General features: G+C 45.2%; 1 protein-coding gene across 11 annotated transcripts in view; it reads right to left on the bottom strand.

Moving 5' to 3' along the window:
- Window positions 1-21464, bottom strand: part of FBRSL1 (fibrosin like 1) — an 808905-nt gene that overhangs the window by 575131 nt on the left and 212310 nt on the right. For all 11 annotated transcript variants that reach the window (XM_060269604.1, XM_060269610.1, XM_060269606.1 and 8 more), the window contains exon 2: window positions 26-226. In XM_060269604.1, coding sequence (XP_060125587.1) covers window positions 26-226 — 201 coding nt within the window. The remainder of the gene's footprint in view (window positions 1-25; window positions 227-21464) is intronic.

Raw genomic sequence — 21464 nt, 5'->3', positions numbered from 1 at the left:
AGGTGGGAGATAACCTTTGTCCTACCTGAGTGTGGATTTTCAAGGGGATTTTCTTCTTCACCCTCTCCTTCCCTCGATCCGTCTCTCTCCCCGAACTCATGGCATCGTTATTGTGGCCATTTTCGCTTGGCTCAGCTGACACACAGTGTTCAGATTCTCTGGGTTTCTTTCCTGGATGTCTCTCCCATTTTTCCTTTCTCTCTTGTGGCTTCAATGACATGTCCTTCTGTAGAAAAAAAAGGGGGGAGGGGTAAAATCAGAAAGAGGAAGTGAAAAAAAGGTATTCCATAAAACAATACTGGCTACTTTGCCTTCTCACTGTTTTAATCCGGACCACTTGGCCCCCTATTACATTAAATGCACATATTTACATTTAAAGTATCCCTGCTCTGCACTATCTGTCTCAAGGTGTGGCAACCAGAAATGCACACAGTATTCCAAATGTGCTGGTACCAAAGATTTGTATAACGGTGTTACAATATTGGCAACTTTACTTTCAATTCCTTTCCCAATGATTTCTCACATGGAATTTGTTCGGTGGACAACTGTAGGGGATGCTCTCGTTCTGGGTCTCCTGCACTGAGCGGGAAACTAGTCTGCTTAGCCTACAAGACCCCTCCAACTCTACCATTTCAACCATAAGATATTGTTGCCATTGAAGAAGCATTGAGAAAGACACTGGAGAAGAGGGAAGGGGCAAAGACAGAGACCAGAGTGATGCCTATATGACCATCAAAATGGCACCCTGGACCTCTCCCATATTCCCTTATTCACTGCAAGGTGAAGTACCATGCTTGTCTGTACAACATGCAGCAAACAAAGAAAAACGCATGATAAACCAGGAGCATAACCACAAAACCATATGGAAGGAGTAGGGAACCCTTTTCAACTGGAGAGCATCATTCACTTCTAGGCAACCTTAAGAGGGCCATATGCCAGAAGCAAACATATAGGGAGCAACCCATGTTCATTTTACCTTTGTACTCAAATCTCACCCTCCCTCCTGGGCAATCCAGAAGAATGGTCAGAGTTCATTCTAATGAGGCAAAAGCACCCGAGGAGGGTAAAAAGGAGGCCCATTGAGGGGTGTGGCCTGGGGAAAATCCAAGGGCCAGACAAAGCACCCTAGAGGGCCGCATTCAGCCTGAGGTTCCCCATCCTAAGTCCTCCTAGGCCAATCTCAACACTCAACACCACATTGTATGAGCTCTCTTCAAACATAATAAAATAAAATATCATCAGAAACGTAAAAAGCTCTATAATATCTCATCTATGAAACAGGAGTAATGCTATTATCCACAACCATCTCCAGGAATACTGAGAGGATAGTGAACTGCAAAACGTTGCAAGCATTTTTATTTTTTTAAAGTACATTAAATGTTCTGCAATTGCCGTTTTGTCTCAGACACAACAGCGACATCTCTATTCAGTCTCTGCACAAAGTGGAGGCTGCAACAGAAACCCATTTGTTCATTTCGTGCTCGCTGTTGCACTCTTTAAGTCCATGGAAACCTGAAAGTAAAGAACTGGGAACTAAGATGAAATGCTTTGCTGGCTGCACTATGCTAGTTTCTCCCCCCCCCCCCCAGTTTTTAATTAACAGATCGTTGCACACATAGGAGGCCACATAGGTTCGGCACCAAAAAAGAAGAAAAAAGAAGGCTTATTTATTTATTTAGGCAGACACAGCAAAGCTATATACACACTGACATTTTAGAGCGGTTCATTATCACCTACAATGACATTTTATTTTGCTGCAAGCAGCTAATTCGTTTATGCAGCATCTGGTCATATAGCAAAGTGATTTTTTTTGGCAAGGGAAACCCCATTCCTCTGCAAGCAAAGCATGGATATAGAATTGTTGTGCAACATGGTATAGGCTATATAGATCATTCAGACTGTGCATGTATGTGTGCACAGCATGACAACTTTGCAAGCAGAACCAAATGACAACTGGTCAGTTGCAGCCACTCCTTATTGAATTTGATGGTGGGGAACATCAGATCGAAAACCCAGGTGAGCTGGGAAGCTCCCTTGATGGCTGTAGGCGAGAAATTCTCTCTCAGTATGAGTTGCACTGGTCCTACCAGTCAGTGTGGTGTTGTGGTTAGAGAATGAGTGGCTGAACAGGGCCGTCTTACCCATAGGCGCTAGGGGTCCGGGGCACCCGGGCGCCAGGCTCTCAGAGGCGCCAGGCTGAGAGTCCGGGGCCCAAGAGTTGAGTCCAGGGAAGAGCCCGCCCGTCAGTCGGAGCACCACAGTGGGCTCTTCTGCTGCGAGCGGCTCTGCGTCACGAGTTCGGGGGTGACCGAGCCAGCGAGACGCTGAGGCATCCGGCCAGCTCCGCCCTCCTGCGCACCTGGGACTGGGCAACCGAGGGGGGCGCCAGGTGGATATTTGCACCCCAGCGCTGCATATGCTTAAGACAGCCCTGTGGCTGACCTATAGACCGCAAGCCACACCTGGCCACCAAGCTGCAGGAAGTGACCCACCAGCCCTCACAGTAGTGGTGTGGGAAGAAATACTGCCTTTTACTCTTAAAGAGCTGTCATGGGGCTTATCTCCAGTCTCAGTTCTAAGCACCACAACACCAAGATGGAGATAAAGCCCCCCCCCCCCCGGTCTGCTTATTTGGAGCAAAAGGATTCCTCCAACCCACTGCTGGAGTGAGGAGGGCTGGAGAAGTCACTGGTTAGTCTTAAAAGGGCAGACAGGGGCTTTGGCTCTGTCTCAGTGCCGTGCTGCTTAGTGCTGAAATAAGATATTTAAAAAATAATGTTGTAGTTTGCTCTGTTTAGAGCAGTGATGGGCAACCTTTTGAGCTTGGTGTGTCAAAGTTCGCCAAAAAACCGAGCATAACTTGGGTGGTGTGTCACTTCAAGAAAAAAAACCCATAATTTTGTGATATTTATAGTTTAAATAACAAAAATGTATAATTGTAATATATAACTGTCTTTAATAAATAAAAAACGAATTATTTAACCAAACCAAACCAAAAACCCCTTATTTATTACAAAGTGCCCAGAGTTGTTGAGCTTTTTGGGAGGAGCTGCTGGCCAAAGTTTGGGAGGTTTATTTGGGGGGGTGCAAAAGTTGCTTTGCTTTTGGGGGGGGTGCCCCAAAGCTGCTGCGCTTTTGGGGGGGAATAGAACAGAAATAAATGACGAATAATACCTTTGCTGGAACTAACAAGAAGCACTGACATAGTCTGCCAAAGCGCCCAAAAAACCAGCACAGAACGGGCTAAAAAATGAACGCTGTTACACCCAATCATCGTCTGCCAAAGCGCCAGAAACAACAGCACAGAAAGGGTTAAAAAACCAATCTCTGGCTACCAGCAACAACAAAAAAGGATCCGGGTTTTAACACAGCGGAGACAAGCTGTAGCATGAGGAGGAGCGGGAGAACAAATTGGGGGGGGGGGACAACAACAGCGCGAATGGGCTGATGGGGCACCTGCCAGCAGTGAGGGCTCTGTGTGTCACGTCTGACACGCGTGTCATAGGTTTGCCATCACTGGTTTAGAGCATCCAACTATACACCCATGTTCAAATCCCTACTTCGTCACCTATTGCTCATTCTAACCCACCTCACAGAGTGTTTGTGACAATACAATGTAAAAGAGATAAAATAAATGAAACAACAGCAGCAGCAGCAATACCCCTGCTGCCTCCGGTTGGTAGATGTCAAGTGGCATTTAGACAGATAAAGCAAGCCCGTGATCACAGAGTCTATCAGGCAACTTTCCTGGTTCAAGATCAATGTATTTATTTGCTTTCTTAAATATTTTCAACCTGCTTCTCAGTTTAACACTCTTGCGTCAGCTAATGGCATTTTTACAACAACAGCTGTATTAATGTCACGGCAACCAGAACACAATAAAATGTTGTAACACTGAAAACAGACTCAACCAGCAGCTGGCAATACCCTCTCCTCCTAAAAGAAGTGTTTATAGTTCCAGAGAGACATCTCCTCTGGGATACTACCGTGTTTCTCATATTATAAGACATGTCTTATATTTATTTTTTCCTCAAAAAAACACACTATGGCTTATTTTCAAGGGATGTCTTATTTTTTCCTCCTCCTCCTGCCGCGGCCGGCATTGCTGCTGCGCCTATCACTATGTCTTATTTTCGGGGTATGGCTTATATTCCTTGAATGCTTAAAAATCCTGCTATGGCTTATTTTATGGGTATGTCTTAAAATATGAGAAACAGGGTATATTGCAAGGGACTTGAGCAGGGCATCCCGTCCCTCTGCCAAAACAGGCACAGGCAACTAATTGCATTTGGTCCCCCTGCTCCTCCCTGATGCGTTCTACAAAGGTAAACCTGAGACTAAGGAGGAGGAAGCTGACAGCCAGGGCCACTCCCCCCCCCCCATTGAATGTAAGTAATAAGACAGGACCGACTGAAGTTGGTAGGGCAATGCCTCATTCTCCCTAAAGGACCAGCCTCCACTGCCATGACTGACCAATGTGTGCTGAAAAGGTGAATGGATCAGATAGGAGGTGCATGAGAATGTTTGTTGCAAGGACAAAATATGATAACACAAAATGTATTACATGCTCACCTGGGAGCTCTTGCTGTTGATACTCATACAATGAACTGGGCAGCTTCCCATAGAAACTTGACTGATGCAGTCCTATGCTTTCCAGGAATACAACATTTATATATGTGCCTTAACTGTGGCTCCATGAGATGTAAAGGGACGTAACTCAAGACCGGAGCTTATTGCAATCTATCAATAAGAAATCATTTTGTTCTTTTTAATTGGAGGCCCTGGCTTTGAGGCAACCACCCTCCCACCCACCAATAGCTTCTCACAGGTCAGAAATCTCACTGTTTGCTCAGCCCAGGTTTAAACCCTTCCCTAATCTTCTCTTGTTTACACAGCTTATTGAGATTCCAGAGCGTGAAGGAGGAGTAATATCTTTGGGGCTTTGCAGAAGTGTGTGCCATGACTATATCTACTTTAGCAGTCCCAATGCACAGTTCATGGCTGGGAGAGTCATGATTTCACTGTCTAACTACAGTGCGCAGACCAGTGCTTTCTGCTTCAGTCATCACATGAGGAAGCTCACAGCATTAAGGCCACATGTACCGGTATTTGACCAAATGCTGTAGGGGGAATAGCCACATATTCATTTCCAGAGCAGTTAATTGGAGAAATGGAATTCCAGAGTGGCAATTAACATATGCTGGTTTACAGCCCACCCTATAAATCGGGGTGAGAATCCGGTAGCCCTCCAGATGCTCTTAAGACTCCAGCTTGCTCTAGCCAAAATGTCCAATGGTCAGGGGTGCTGAAGTCCAGCAATATCTAGTGCCCATCAATGTTAGGCAAGGAACAATAAAGTCTGAATCTGCACAAGTTTAAATTAGAAGTGATGTACGTAATTCTTCAATGTATAATATAGCCATTTGAACAAACGTCTTAAAGAGTGATTACCTGAAATCATAATTCTTGAGGAAACTCAATTTTAAAAGAAGTTGATTACAGTGGTACCTTGGATTACAGACACTTCAGGTTACAGACTCCGCTAACCCAGAAATAGTACCCCGGGTTAAGAACTTAGTTTCAGGATGAGAACAGAAATTGCACGGCGGCGGCAGGAGGCCCTATTAGCTAAAGTGGCACCTCAGATTAAGAACAGTTTCAGGTTAAGAACAGACCTCCAGAACGAATTAAGTTCTTAACCTGAGGTACCACTGTATACTGAAAGAAACTGAGAGAGAGAGAGAGAATGAGAATCTGTTTGTGAAAATAGAAGAATAGCTAAATGTGGACTATCACACCATTGGTCTTTTAAATCTTAGCCATACAGTTCCACTGAAAGAAACCTCTCCCCTCCTCACCCTGCAGCACCACAACATTTCCTTAACCTCAGCCTTAACATTTCCACAACAGCAGCTGACATATTCCAGATCAGCCTATGTCTTGCTTTTAAAAACAGTGTGACTTTTGCTCTCTGACCCTGTCAAAATAAGATGCCCTGCCTGATAAACTGACAGCTTTGGGAAGGTTAAGATGTTTGACGCTGCAAGCAGGCTTGCAGGTGTGCGATACTAAAATACAAAAAGAGATTCAAAGAAACTCTGCTATGCAAAGTTGTTCCTGACACACCCATGGCACAAAAAAATTTATTGTTGCGTACAAATCACCAATGGGGAAGCTCTGACCATCCAGCTGTTGTTGGACTACAAATCCCATCATCCCTGACCATTGGTCATGTTGGCTGCAGCTGATGAGAGTTAGCTGATGAGAGTTAGAATGTTAGCTGCTTTGCAGGGGCGTATCAAGCCAGTCGGGCGTCCTGGTGCGGAGATTGCTCCGCCCCCCCCGCCCTGGCGGGCGGGCGCAGCGCGGCTTTGCCGCGCACTGCCCTCCTGCTGGCCCGGCGCCCCGGCGCCCCACGCCACCGAGACTACCCCTTAGAGCCGGGCCTGCTGCTTTGAGACTCCTTCGGGTAGTGATAAAGCGGGTTATCAAATCCAAACTCTTCTTCTTCTTAAGAAATTACACACACACACACACACCACAAAGCAACAGTTAAGCAGTACACAGAGTCACTAGCAGAAGCACAAACTATGCACATGGAAACCACTCTCTTAATGTAATCTCATATTTATACACAGCAGGAAATACTAGTCAAAAATCCCCACAAACAAGAAAAACAGAAGGGATTCCTTTCCCTTGTGTGTGTTTGTGTGTGTGTGTGTGCGCGCACACACACACACACACACACACACACACACTGGCTGCCACTATCTGTGCTCTGGTAGCAGCTACACTCATCTACTGTAACATGCTCATGTTAAAAGATGGTTTGGATTTTCAGCTGGTTGAATACATGGCTGCAAGATTAACACAGGCATGCTGGTTTGAACATACCTCACCCGTAATTTTTCCAAGGGCACACTGGTTATACCAGTTTGTTTTAGGCTCAATTCAAAGTGCTGGTTTGAACCTTTAAAGCAACATTGCGAGAAAAGCCCAGAAGTGTCACTACTTTGCAAAAAATGTACTAGCCTGCCAAGCCTGTCAGGGAAGGAAGGGAACTGGGGGCCCTTTATATCCTCCAACAGCTGCTGCTGCATTTCTACACTGATCATGAAGGAAGGGGATTTCCCTCCTCCGACACCTCTTACCTGGGTCCAGAGGAGGGACATGGGTGCTCAGGCCCTCCTCCGCCAGCCCATTAAGCTTGCCAGCATGGAATTTACATGTACTCGCCTGCATGGAATTCCGTGTCGCCCATGGCGACCAGGTGAGTCCTTGAATACAAAGCTGCTTGAAAGCCCTAAGCAAGCTTAGGGCATGCTACGTAAAGGACAGTCTGCTCTCATGGAAGCCTGCCTGACCTTTGTAGTAATCTTCTGAGGCTCTTCTCCCCAGGCTTGTGAGGGAAGGCGGGTGGCTGTCAGAGAGGAGCAGGCCTTTTCACTGATGATGAACCATCTTTGCAATGACCTCCCCGAACAGATTCAGGGGGCACTTTCTCTGCTGACCTTTTGGTGACAAGTTAAAACCTTAAAAAACAAACAGACCTCAAGGCTTTTTAATTGACTGCTCTGATGTTTTACAGATTTAAATGATGCTCCGTGACTGTTCTGCTGCTAGTTTATTTTATTTTATTAAGAAAAGGCAGCTTAGCAAAGTAATGCTGTAATATTATTACATGTTTAACGGGAAAAATCTTCCAGTATTGGGCAGAGCAATATTAGAGGTGGTTTGGATGAGGATAAAGGTGTTTTCCAGCAGCCTTCTCTGGGTCCACCAGCCTCCACCACTATGGGAAGTCAGCAGGGAGAAACCCAATACATCTGCCCAAACAGCAGGCAGGAGCTATTGGAATCACCACTGGAGATTCTGCAGTAGCCAACAGAAAACCCCCAAATGGGACAGGGGGTTGGGGTCAGCCCTGCTGGCAGAATGCAACAGCAATGGGCCCGATTCCAGGCCTCTTTGCTGCACAAAACTGAGAACTGGCACCATGAACAGGCGTTTTTCTTCTTCGCCTGCCTCCCGTTCCCTCCTATGACCTGGATAAACGGCAGGAATACAGAAGCAGTGGTGGCTATGCCCTACCTGCCAGATGGTGAACTTCAATGACTGCCCTCCCCAGACAATTAGAAATCATAGAATTGTATTGTTAGAAGGGATCCCCAAGGGTCATCTAGCCAAACCCCCTGCAATGCATGAATCGTGCCCACAAATGTCACTGGGTGGGCTTAAACCACCAACCTTCTGGTTAACAGCCAGACACACTGACCCATTGCACCACAGGCTGCTGAAAAAAAGATTCATGCTACATCTATTTTAACTTGGTATCTTGGTACGTATCTATTTTCACTTGGCTCAAAAGGTTCACCCCAAAATAGGCTGTTTCCCAAATGGGTGTTGTGCTGCACAAAATACACTTATGTCCCCGTAGAAGACTCATCTGCACTGCTAAAGTCTCAGGAAAGTTGTTCAATAAACATTAAAAGGGAAGTGTTCCTGCCAAGTAAGCTTTTGCTATAATAATCCTGGCTATGGAAACTTTCACATTAAAAACCTATAAAGCAGTTCAACTATTCATTTGATTCCAATTCACCTTGAGTATCATTCATTTCATTTTTTTAAAAAAAAATATATTTTTATTGGTTTTATAACAAATACAGAAAAAAATATGAGAAAATATAAGTACAAAAAAAACAGAAGAAAAAAACGAAAAACCATTTCTTTAACATTTGTCAGATACATTTCTTACTCTGTCGAGTACCATTCCTTTCAATAACAAACTCAAGTGGTGAGTGCCAATGGAAATGGAGGTCCACATAACTACCAAATCCTCCTATTGCATCTCAAGTTGTAGGAAACCGACTCAGTGCAATCCTTTCATAATTCAGCTAAGTCATTGTGCTTTCAATAGTAGGAATAGTGAGTATGACCTAATGCCCCTCCCAATATTTTGTCATCCCATGCAAGCTATTTCTTTGATGGGAATGCCGACAACTACCCAAGGCTGCAATGAGAACCACTAAATCAGAGATGGGGAGCGTGTGGCTCTCCTTGTGTTGTTGGGGCTTCAACTTCCCCCATCCCTGTCCCTTTGCCATGTTGGCTGGGACTGAGGGAAGTCCAAAGACACCCAGAAGGTCACAGGTTCCTCAACTCTGCCCTAAATGCATCTCTGATCTATACTGGGATTTCTCATTCATGCCACTCAAAGAAAGACAACTTAATTCCAGGCAAGTGAGAGGAGCTAAGGAGGGAAGCTAAGGAGAGGAGCTAAGGAGGGAGTGTATGAGAAAAGATATATATTATGGGGAAGCCTAAAAGAGAAAGAGAGGGGAGGTACATTTCCCCAGCTACATTCCCCAGATCTCTCCAGAGAGAGATTTCTTATAAATCCTCTGCTGCTGCTGCAGCTGCATATACTCCTCCTCCTTTTTCTTTTCTTTTCTCTTGCTCATTCTCCATTCCCAGGTCTCCCAGTAGGCTCTCACAGCTTGCAAGCACCTCACTGCAGGGCGATTGCTCACATCTCCTGCACTGCCTTCCTGACAGGCGCTCCACACGGCTATTAAAACTCCCACAGGTGCCGGCTGTCCGTCAGGAAGGAAATGATCCCACTTTAAGCCATCAGTATTTCCTCTGGTGATGGCAGTAAGTGCCCGGCGAGCGCTCGCAGAATTACTGACAGCGGAAAAGCGTGTCAGGGAGCAAGGGAGCTTAAATGATTGAAGGCGAGCCAGGGCGCCTTTTGCAGGTAGATGAAATGAAGCATATTGTCAGACCCAACCTGCCTGGCTTTGGCTGTCTGCACAGAAGCTGAGAGACAGAGAGATCTTCATTCAACTAGACACCAGGAGGCCAAGCCTGCCTATCTTTTGATAGCATGTTCACTTTTTTTTTATTTTTTTTAGGATGCTTTGGGTTGGAACTCTTTTTAAAGCAGGGGCTCAGATTTCAGCTGGACCAGTCCTGCAGAGTGTATAAAGACAAAAATTAGAGTCCCATCCACCCCAATTGGCAAACAAGAAAATATCTATACTATTATATGCGGACGATGCCCTGATACTGTCTAGGACCCCTGTCGGATTACGACGGGCACTTCGCTCTTGGGCAGGATATTGTCAAGAGAACCTCCTTACGATTAATTATCAAAAGACCAAAATAATGTCCTTCGCAAAACGTCCCAGAATTCGAACGTGGTCTATAAATGGTCGAAGGATTGAACAAGTACATAGTTTTAAGTATTTAGGAGTAGTCTTCCATGATAAAGGTTTAACAAAAGCCCATACATTATAACTCGTGTAACAACAGAAGCTAACAAAACTGCTCTTGCTATTATAAGATTTCTAAGAACAAAAGGCGCCCATTACATTCCGGCGGCATTAAAGCTTTATACGGCGAAGGCACAGGCTCAACTACTCTATGGGGCTCCACTATATGCCCCTATCCCAAGTTTAATCCAATTAGAAACAGTCCAGTCAAAGTTTATTAGAGAGGTTCTCCAAACACCTCCCTGTGTGTCAAATGCCACCTTACGGTTAGAAACAGGAATGATACGGGTGGAGGCAAAAATCTTGATACAAGTGTGCAATCTATGGCAATCTATGGCTAGGGTTGCCAGACTCAATAGAGGACAGGACTTCTGTGCCTTTAATTGCCCTGCTCTCTTTTGAGTCTGGAAACCTTAAAGAGAAACCATAGTGCTCCCAGATAGAAGGGCCCCGACACCAAAACAGCAAGCTCCACAGTCTGCTGCCTCTATAATTATGCTAACATCATCGTGCATTTCCAAAGGCGCTAACAAAGGGCTCTCAGTCACTTCTTGACCTCTCTTCTGAGATGGTCAACAATGGTGCTAAATAGCATCCACCCCAATTCTGGAGTTCATCCACTGTAAATTTGGACCTATAGCCAACATCAGCTTGTTGGTAATGAATAGATGAAGAGGTGAAGAGCATCACTTATGCAGGGACTTCTCTCCAGGGCACCTCAGTTGGAACAGCATGAGGCTCTTAATCTCAGGGTTGTGGGTTCGAGTCCCACATTGGGCAAAAAATCCCTGCATTGCAGGGGGCTGGACTAGATGACCCTCATGGTTCCATCCAACTTGACAATTCTATGAATCTATAAATTCAGGAGCGGCAGGAGCCTTGCTTCCAATCTGTAATACCATCCACTTACTCTTTTACTTGCAAGAAGTGAGCATATAACCTCATGGTACATCCCAAGTTTTATTTATTTCCATTTCTATCCTGCTTTCCTTTCAATTAGCCCAAGGCGGCATTGCATGGTTCTTCCCAGTCATATTTTATCTTCACAATAATTCTGTGAGGTAGGTTAGGCTGAGAGGTAATAACTTGTTCAAGTGGGGATTTGAATTCAGATCTCTGCAACCTGCTAACCACTACACCACTGTGAATTTGCCCGTGAGAAGGTCCTAGGAACAATCCTTATTCCTCTCCAGTTAAAAAGGATCTCACACGGCAGGCTTGGAAAAATCTTTGAAGAAGAGCTAGGCAGACTAGGCACTACTAGGACAGAAAGATCTGGTCTGACTCATTACAGAAGGAGCTTCATTTGTTCAATGTTTTCATCTATTTATTTGCAATTACATTTTTAGGGTGCTGTCCCACGCAAGAGTCCTTCAAAAATTGAAGCAGTAAACCCAGGGAAGCAACATGTAATTCAAGACCTGAAGGTCCAACGAAAATGAAAGAGTTTGCAGAGTGCCTCAAGGCCTGTAAGCATGAGGGCTAGATAGATACCAGGGAGAAGAACTTCTAGAACCTAGGTTCCCCTACCAAAGGATTATCACCTATGGCAAAAGTAAACTTTTTGCTGAACATCTCAAGTGGGCATATTTGTACAGGAGAAGGTTGGTCCAAACAATACAGGGAGGTGCCAGCTTCACTAAATAATGGAGCCCTTTGTTCTGTTTTCAAGAGTAGAGATGGGGAAGCTGTGGAGCTCTAGATGTCCTCGTGACTCTAACTCCCATCATCCCCTGCCAGCATAGCCAGTTGCTAGGGATGATGGGAGTTTTGGTTACCTAGAGCAGCGTTTCTCAACCGCTGTTCCGCGGCACAGTAGTGTGCCGCGAGACGGGGGCTGGTGTGCCGTGGCATGCGGCGACGAGAAGGGCGATTTGCTGCCTTGTCACGTGCCTGGCGGCCGCCATTATAACAAATGCCAGAAAGACAAAAGACATGCAATGGGGGCATTTCAATGGGTAGGCGCCGCAACACGAAAGGTCTGACTCCCACATTGCACAGAATGGGCCTCTTGTTAAGATGGTATCTGCAGGAAGCTGTCAGCTGTACAGAGCAGTGATGGGTTGGATATATATGGGGTCAGACTATCTTTTAGGTATCATGGTCCCAAGCTGCATGGAGTTTTATACACCACCAGCACAGCTGGAACTTTGCCCAGTAGCTGTGACAGAAGAGCCTGCAGAGGTATGCTGAGCGAGTCCTGCCTTTCCCGCACTCGTCTCCTGAAGCACTTTTAGTGCTAAATACATATTACATAAAGTTTTGTATTCAGTATGAATTCAGAAACTTATGATTATGTCCCTCTGCATGCCTCTTTAAACAACACTGCGTCATTCAACTAAAAGGTACAAATGGCACGACAATTTATTATCTCGCCACATTAAACAGTCAGGAGGGCTGCTGCCTTCCATTTATTTTTAGAGTTTTCCTTTTTAAAATGCAGCCATGAAATACAGTAATTCCCCGAAGAATGCATCACATACGGGCACAAAGTCAAACCTCTCACAATGAAGCCTGCTTTATTGCTCCAACAGTTCCCTGGACTGTAACAAGAGACCATACACCTTGATGTAAGGGGCGGCAAATTTTATTATATAAAACACACAAGCTGCAGCTCATTTGTCTACATGGAACTATGTGGGGAGACAGGAAAAGCAAACCAAGAGAACACGCCAAGACAAAGAGCTGGGAGATGAGATGGGAGCAGAGGAATAAAAGGCAGGTAGAGAGCCAGGGATACGGGATAAATTTGATTCAGTTCCCATTTAAAGACAAACCCACAGCTGGAAGTTTGGGCACAACTCGGCTTGCAGAAGAGAATTCTGCATAGAGTTAAGACAGATAGAGCTAGGAACTATCCCCATACCTTCATCTTTATGCTGACTTCTCTATCATTTTGTTGTTTAGACTGATACATCCTGCTTACAACTCCTTCTCCTCTCTTGGACCTCAAGATGAGAGATTACACTGGAGACCAAAGGAACAAAGGACTGCCTTTGTCTTCTTGAGATTAGTTAGGTTAGAGGTAGAATTTTTTTCTGTGGGCTTTCTACATTAAATGTGGGCTTGAAAATTTTCCAAAATGCAACGTTTTCCAGTGCTTTATTTTTCCATGGAAAATGCTCTGTTTCCTAAGTTCATTAGCAACAGAGGATGGATGCCAACTGCAAAGGCAATTATTAGGCATGCTTGGCAGTTTCAAAGTTTTTAGCTTTGTTTACTAAATACAAGTAAAACAAACATGCTAAATTAAATCACTCTCTAGGACATCAGAACATTTTCTGCTGCAAACTGATTCTCCCCCCTCTGCCCGATATGCAAACTAGCCTAATCTGCATAGGAAAAATTTCCAGTACAATTTTTCTGCTCCCCCAGAGAACCCACTTCCCTGGCAATATGCTGATGACACACAACTCTACTTCTCCTTTCCATCTGCAGCTGTGACAGTGGATGTGCTGGACCAAAGTTTGGAAACTTCGGCTGGTGAAAAATTCAGCATCCAGGTTGCTCACCAGGGCAAGGCGGTTTGAGCATATAATGCCAATTCTGGCCTGATTGCACTGACTGCCAATTAGTTTCCGGGCCCAATTCAAAGTGCTTGTTCAATCAAAATTTTATTGCGGTCCAAAGACCCACAAAACAATTTCAAAACTAGATACAGTTAAAATGACCAGACAGACAGATGGAAGAAACCAAGGCAGTCCTTTTATCTAGGCCATAATGATCTTTGTTTCTTATAACCTCTGAAAGAAACTTTGCCACGGCCAGTGTAATATCATTTGACCTGTCTTCCAAAACATATTTAATATGGGAGGCTTCGGATTTTCCCGGCAAATTTGCCAGTAAGGGTTTGATCAGTTGGTCCCTTGCTTGCTCATACTGCCCGCAATGCAGTACTGTATTGTATACTTCATACAATCAACGTCCTGAGAACATAAACAAAGCCTATTCTGGTAGGGGATGCCTCTCAGTCTGCCATTTAGAACTTCTGAGGGAAATACATTTAGTCTGGATTTGGTAAATAAATGCCGATAGGTAGGTACAGACAAATTCCTAAGGTATGAGGATATCTGAAAGTCCTGCCCGTATTGGATTCCAGCTGCAACTGGGCTACAAATTACATAAGATTGGGATCGCAGTTCGCTATGTGAGATGTCCCAAAGCCATCTCAGGGATTCAAGGGCAGTGTTGTAACCCAGATGATATAAGAGGGATGATGGCAGTCCAATTGAGGTGGCTTTTCTGGCCAAAGTTTTCAGCCATAGTTTTCAGTGCTTGTTTGATCTATAAAGCCTTAAATGGCAAATATGGCTGGGATAAGGTTACCAGACGTCGCCGTTTCCCGGGAACAGTCCCCAGATTTACAAATCAGTCCCCTGACAAAATCTATCTATTTAGTAGGAAGTTGAAAAGTGTCCCCGGATTCATTGAAAAAAAATCTGGTAACCTTAGGCTGGGACAGACTCCTGCCTGAAACTCTGAAGAGCCACTGCAAGTCAGGGTAGACAGCAATACCTTAAGGACCCCATATTAATTGAAGCAGACCCTGGGTTCCTCATCTGAGACCCTTTGTTTGTGTGCCTCATCTGCAAGATTTCTGGAGGGTAGCAACACAAATACAGGCCTTTTCTGTGGTGACTACCTGTTTGTGGAATGATCTCTCTAGGGAGGCTCACCTGGCACCTTCATTACAGATCTTTAGGTGCCAGGCAAAAACGTTCCTCTTCTCCCAGGCGTTTGGCTAATTAAACAATCTATGGCATTTTAAACTGTGTGTGGTTTTTGTTTGTTATTATGGTATATATTTTTGTATGTTTATTCTGCAATCTGCCCTGTGATCTTCAGATGAGGGGTGGTATAGAAATTTAATTAATAATTATATTTATTATCATTTGTGAGGATGAGGGACTTTGGATCCCTTGAATGGATCTGGCCTTGGCTTGGCTTCACAAAGTTGCCGTAACTCCCATTAATGTGTTTTCTGCACTGTTCCAGCTTTCTACCCTCTTATTGGCCCAAAGAGCAATAAGGTTAACAGTACTGTACTAACTCGGGTTAGTGGGTAGAGTGGCGGGGTTCAAGAGAATTCTGCTACCATACAGAACAATTTCTCTATTTTCACATTTTATCTAGGTGTCAAGTGGTCAGTGGCAGAGCACACACTTTGCATGCAAAAAACCCCAGGTTTAGTCCCTAGCAGGTTCAATCCAGGTAGGACAGAGACAGGAGATGTCTGAAACCCCAGAGAGTTACTAAGGAATGGCTGTAGCTCAGTGGTAAAACATCTGCTTTGCAAACAGAATGCCCCAGGTTCAATCTGTGGCATCATCAAGTAGGACTAGGAGAGACTCCTTGTCTGAACCTTGAAGAGCCACTGCCAGCCAGGGTAAACCATACCAAGTTAAATGGACAGGACAGATCCAGCTCCTATTATGATGCTCTTCATGCTGATCTGCCACCTCTTCCTAGATCAGGGGTCAGCAACCTTTTTCAGCGGTGGGCCGGTCTACCGTCCCTCAGACCATGTGGTGGGCCAGACTATATTTTGGGGAAAAAATATGAACGAATTCCTATGCCCCACAAATAACCCAGAGATGCATTTTAAATAAAAGGACACATTCTACTCATGTAAAAACACGCTGGTTCCCGGACCATCCGCGGGCCGGATTGAGAAGGCGATTGGGCCACATCCGGCCCACGGGCCTTAGGTTGCCTACCCCTGTTCTAGATGAAGCATTGACTTGCTAACATTCAGAATGAGAGCAGGCCAAGACTTGATACTCAACAGTCTCAAAATGGCAGCCCTCTGTTTCGCTCACCCCTAAGCAACTTTTGGCTAACTTTGCTATTTTGTTTTCCCCGACCCTAGGTGTTACATAGCAAAAATTCTGCTCTGACTTGGAAACAGGGTGCGATGGCAGATAGCATCGCCCGAGAACTTCCCTGGCTCAGAACCTCCGAAAGAGAAAAGGAAACATAATGTTTCGCAGCTGTATCAGTTTCTGCCTCCCCGTTGCAGGTGCTATTCTCTCACAGAGTTGTTAGCACACTGCCTTTTAATAGTAAGACAGCACACATTCAATAGGAAAGCACTGAGGGTCATTAGCAGATTACCAGTTGTTTACCAGACATCCATTTCAAGCTATGTGATTTTAGAACTGCTATGTAAGTGTCCACAGGCTCCCAGCTGTTATCTTGACATCCAAAGATGGGCACAGGGCAAGGTTCTCCTTGCTCTCGCTCTCTCCTTTAGGACTCCGCTGTCATTTAAAAAGCCTTGCATGCTGCATCCAGTAACCCAAGCCATCTATTAAATTCTATTTACACTCACACTGCTTCTAAAAACTGTTTATTAGCACACCGGGGAGGACTAAGGGAAAATCTTCTTTGCCAAAGGAGACTGACAATTTTAGAGAAAGCAAGCAGAGGTTATTCTTTTCAAAGTGGCAAAGCTGCCAGGCAGTTGCTGTGTCTCTCTCTCTCTCTCTCTCTCTCTCTCTCTCTCTCTCTCTCTCTCTCTCTCTCTCTCTCTCTCTCTCCCTCCCTCCCTCCCTCCCCCGCCCCACCCCAAGCCAGCCTTCATCTCGAATCACTGATTTACAAGAGCGACTCTCTCAAGAAGAACAACTGTGTCTCATTAACACCGCGCCAGCTGGTGCCATGTATAGCTTTCAGTCCCAATTTTGCCTAAGTGCTTCATAGATCCTTAACGTTTCGTTGGCGATGTCTGGCCAAAATCACAATCTTTAATTCCCTAATTAAAGATTGTGATTTTGGCCAGACATCTCCAACAAAATAGGCTGTGTGTGTGTGTGTGTGTGTGTGTGTGTGTGTGTGTGTGTGTTTGCGTATAAAGACTCCATTCTCCACCTGAGAATGTCTTGCATTACACAAACTCTCAGGGTCAGTTCACACATGCAAGATGGCCCAGACCCAGATGTAGGATCACATTGAGAAGTAGCAACAGAAAGGCCCCTGGAAAATGGTGCAGCCACTAGCAATGGGCTACATTTTCCGTGGCAGCAGGAGGACTTCTTTGTATGTCAAGTTCACTAGAATCCCAATGCAAAAGCACAGTATGATGGGCTGATGCACTGAGCAGAGAATGCATTACCAGATAACTCTGGGCCAGGCTTCCTCAACCTCAGCCCTCCAGATGTTTTGAGACTACAGTTCCCATCATCCCTGACCACTGGTCCTGCTAGCTAGGGATCATGGGAGTTGTAGGCCAAAAACACCTAGAGGGCCGAGGTTGAGGAGGCCTGCTCTGGGCCAACCACTAAAAACGGGGTGGGTAGGAGGAGATAGAAAACCCGGGCTTGTTTGAGGATAGGGTTGCCAGACTCAATAGAGGACAGGACTTCTGTGCCTTTAATTGCCCTTAGAGAGAAACCAGCAGACCCTTTGTTTAATTTCCAAGCAAAGGGTCTGCTGGTTTCTCTTTAAGGTTTCCAGACTCAGAGCAGGGCAATTAAAGGCACAGAAGTCCTGTCCTCTATTGAGTCTGGCAACCCTAGCTCTACCTGTTTGGTGAAACCTTTGAGCATGGCAGCTAACGGATTGAGGTTGAATCCTGACAAGACAGAAGTACTGTTTTGGGGGGACAGGAGGCGGGCAGGTGTGGAGGACTCCCTGGTCCCGAATGGGGTAACTGTGCTCCTGAAAGACCAGGTGCGCAGCCTGGGAGTCATTTTGGACTCACAGCTGTCCATGGAGGCACAGGTTAATTCTGTGTCCAGGGCGGCTGTCTACCAGCTCCATCTGGTACGCAGGCTGAGACCCTGCCTGCCTGCAGACTGTCTCGCCAGAGTGGTGCATGCTCTGGTTATCTCCCGCTTGGACTACTGCAATGCGCTCTACGTGGGGCTACCTTTGAAGGTGACCCGGAAACTGCAATTAATCCAGAATGCGGCAGCTAGACTAGTGATTGGGAGTGGCCGCCGGGACTACATAACACCGGTCCTGAGAGATCTACACTGGCTCCCAGTACGTTTCTGAGCACAATTCAAAGCGTTGGTACTGACCTTTAAAGCCCTAAACAGCCTCGGTCCTGTATACCTGAAGGAGCGTCTCCACCCCCACAATTCACCCCGACACTTAGATCCAGAGCCGAGGGCCTTCTGGCGGTTCCCTCATTGCGAGAAGTGAGGTTACAGGGAACCAGACAGAGGGCCTTCTCGGTAGTGGCACCCGCCCTGTGGAACACCCTCCCAGCAGATGTCAAGGCAATAAACAACTATTTTACATTTAGAAGACAACTGAAGGCGGCCCTGTTTAGGGAAGTTTTTAATGTTTGATGCTGTACTGTTTTTAATATTCGGTTGGAAGCTGCCCAGAGTGGCTGGGAAAACCCAGCTAGATGAGCGGGGTATAAATATTATTATTATTATTATTATTATTATTATTATTATTATTATTATATGTCAGGAACCTGCTATTTGTTCTTTCTGGAAACAGCTGAAGACATTTTTGTTTGGGCAACCTCTTGCAGCTGGACAAAAAGGCTTCAGCTGTTTATTTTCTATTGCTTTAAAATCTGCCATTAGGTCTTTTTGCACTGCTTTAGAAAATATGTTTAGTTGTTTTAGGGTATATTTGGAAATTGCCTCGACACTCATGTGATATAAGGATGATTTTAATAATAATAATAATAATAATAATAATAATAATAATAATAAGCTTTCCTTTTGATTCTCTATCCCATTTGTGTCCTGCCCTACCTTCAAGACGGGGAATGGGGGGGTTAATTATATCACCCATGTAATCCTTTAAAAAACGACATCTACACTCCTGTAAGGAAGGGATGAGGAACTTTGATTCCTCAAAGTTTTGTTCAACTTCAACCGCCATCGGCCTCACCCAGCAAGGCCAATGTTCAGGGATGATGGGAGTTGTAGTCTGATAAAAGTTAGAGGACCAGAGGTCCCTCATTCCTATGGTAAGTGAAGCTGAGCTTGTCACAGGCAGTATGCCTCTGAATACCACTTGCTGGGAATCACAGGTAGGGAGAGTGCTGTTCCACTCAAGTCACAGAATCATAAAACCATAGAACTGGAATTGGAAGGGACCGCAAGGGTCATCAAGTTCAACCCCCTGCAATACAGGAATCTCAGCTAAAGCACCCATGACAGATGGCCATCCAACCTCTGCTTAAAAACCTCCAAGGAAGGAGAATCCGCCACCTTCCGAGGGAGTTCGTTCCATTGTCAAACAGTTCTTATTCCATGTGACAGCCCTTTAGATATTTGAAGATGGTTAATATCCTATCTCTTCTCAGCCTCCTCTTTTCCAGGCTAAACATACCCAATTCCCTCAGCCGTTCTTCATAAGGATTGGTTTCCAGACCCTTGATCATCTTTTGGTTGTCCTCCTCTGCACGTGTTCCAGCTTGTCGGTATCCTTTTTAAATTGTGGCGCCCAGAACCGGAACAGGAAATAAATGACCGCTGGGGGAAGAAACGCCATGGTGCATCTGCAGCAGCGCAACTTCATCTGCCTCAGCTGCAACAAAACATGTCTCCAACTCTACAGCCGGTGCTGCAACCTTCCTACAGCTTGACTTCACCCGCAAAGGTACACTCCTGCATTGTCTCCCGAGACAGTCGGATGCCAATACAGACACACACATGGTTCTAACTCTACCAATGCTTTTTAGTAGTTCTTATTTTTATCTCCAAGCTGTCTTGAGTCCCACCAAGGCAAAAAGGTGGGATATAAATAAATATACAGTGGTACCTCTACTTACGAATGATTCTACTTACGACTGTTTCTACTTATGGATGGAGTTCCGTCCGCCATCTTGGATGCTGTTTAGATTTTTTCTACTTACGAATTTTTAGATAGGGTTGCTTCTACTTACAATTTTTTTCTCCCAATGCATTCCTATGGGATTCAACTTACAATTTTTTTCTACTCACAAATGTGCATTCGGAACGCATTAAATTCGTAAGTAGTACAGTATAACAGCAGCAGCAGCAGCAACAACAACAACAACACTGGGAGTGGGGAAGCATCACAATTTGGGGGATGGAGCCCGTGGCTCAGGTCCACATACACACACCAAAAAAGACCCCACAACCCTCTAAACCCCATATTAATGTGCAGCACCTTCACACAAGGACCACCACTTATCACAAAACTGCGGAGGGGTTTTTCATTGCCCCATTCTGACATTCTTGGAGGGCACGATGCACACAAAGCAATCACCAGCACACCAACTGCCTTCGGAGAGCATTAGCCCCCTTAAACACCTTTTTAAAAATGTGAATAACGAGCTCCTTCTCTCTCTCTCTCCCTGAGCCTGATGAGGTATTATTATTATTATTATTATTATTATTATTATTATTATTATTATTATTATTATTAAAAATTGCCTCAAGGAGGGCAAATGAAATTGGGAAATAATAATAGTAATAATAAACTTGTCCAAGTTTGCCTCTCCAGATTGACAGTCCGAGGAGAATCTCTGTAAGTGGGCCCAGCAGGCCTTCCTTCTCCAATCTCCATCTCAGCAGAGCCTGTTGCTAAGCAACTAAGTGGGCCTTATCTGGCAAATGCATCCCTCCCTTTCCTAACAGGCTAGGAGAGCTGCCTTGAGTATTTCCAAGTGCAGGTTCCTTCTCCCCCCCCCCCAAATGCTTCTAATTTTTGTGAATCTTAATCACTTGACGCACAAGGAGCCACCAACTTCCGAGTGGACACTGGGGTGCAATGATTACAACTGGGAAGAGAAGGCTGAGGAGAGAGGAGCCCGGCGGCTCCAAACAATAAAAAATAAACCCTGCAAAAGCAGAGGAGGAGGAGGAGGAGGAGGAGAATGGGGAGGGGGGGTCTGTGTCAGGGTCAAATATGGAGAGATTAAAGGATCCCTTTGAACAAGGGAAGTTTATAGAGCTGCTTTAAATGGAGATAGGGGGCATCAGGGATAGAATCAGAGGGTATCTATGAACGATTGGCCAGGGGCCATGTAAACACGAAGGCTTGTGAGTACAAATACTACCCTGCACTGTGAAGTTCAAAGGAGCGTCTCTGCTTTATCAGCAGCCAGAGACTATGCTCTTAAAGGCTTAAACACACACACACACAGCAAGGCCACAACTTTTCTTTTTAAAGCCAGCCTGCTCTTTGTAAGCAGAGAGGGGAGAGAGGCTGGAGGCAGAATGATAAATACATGAATCAAAAGGTATTTCC

This window comes from Zootoca vivipara, chromosome 17 (genome assembly GCF_963506605.1).
Source record: "Zootoca vivipara chromosome 17, rZooViv1.1, whole genome shotgun sequence".
Lineage (NCBI taxonomy): Eukaryota > Metazoa > Chordata > Lepidosauria > Squamata > Lacertidae > Zootoca > Zootoca vivipara.
Note: the sequence above shows the minus strand (reverse complement) of the source record. Positions and strands in the feature narration are given on the sequence as shown.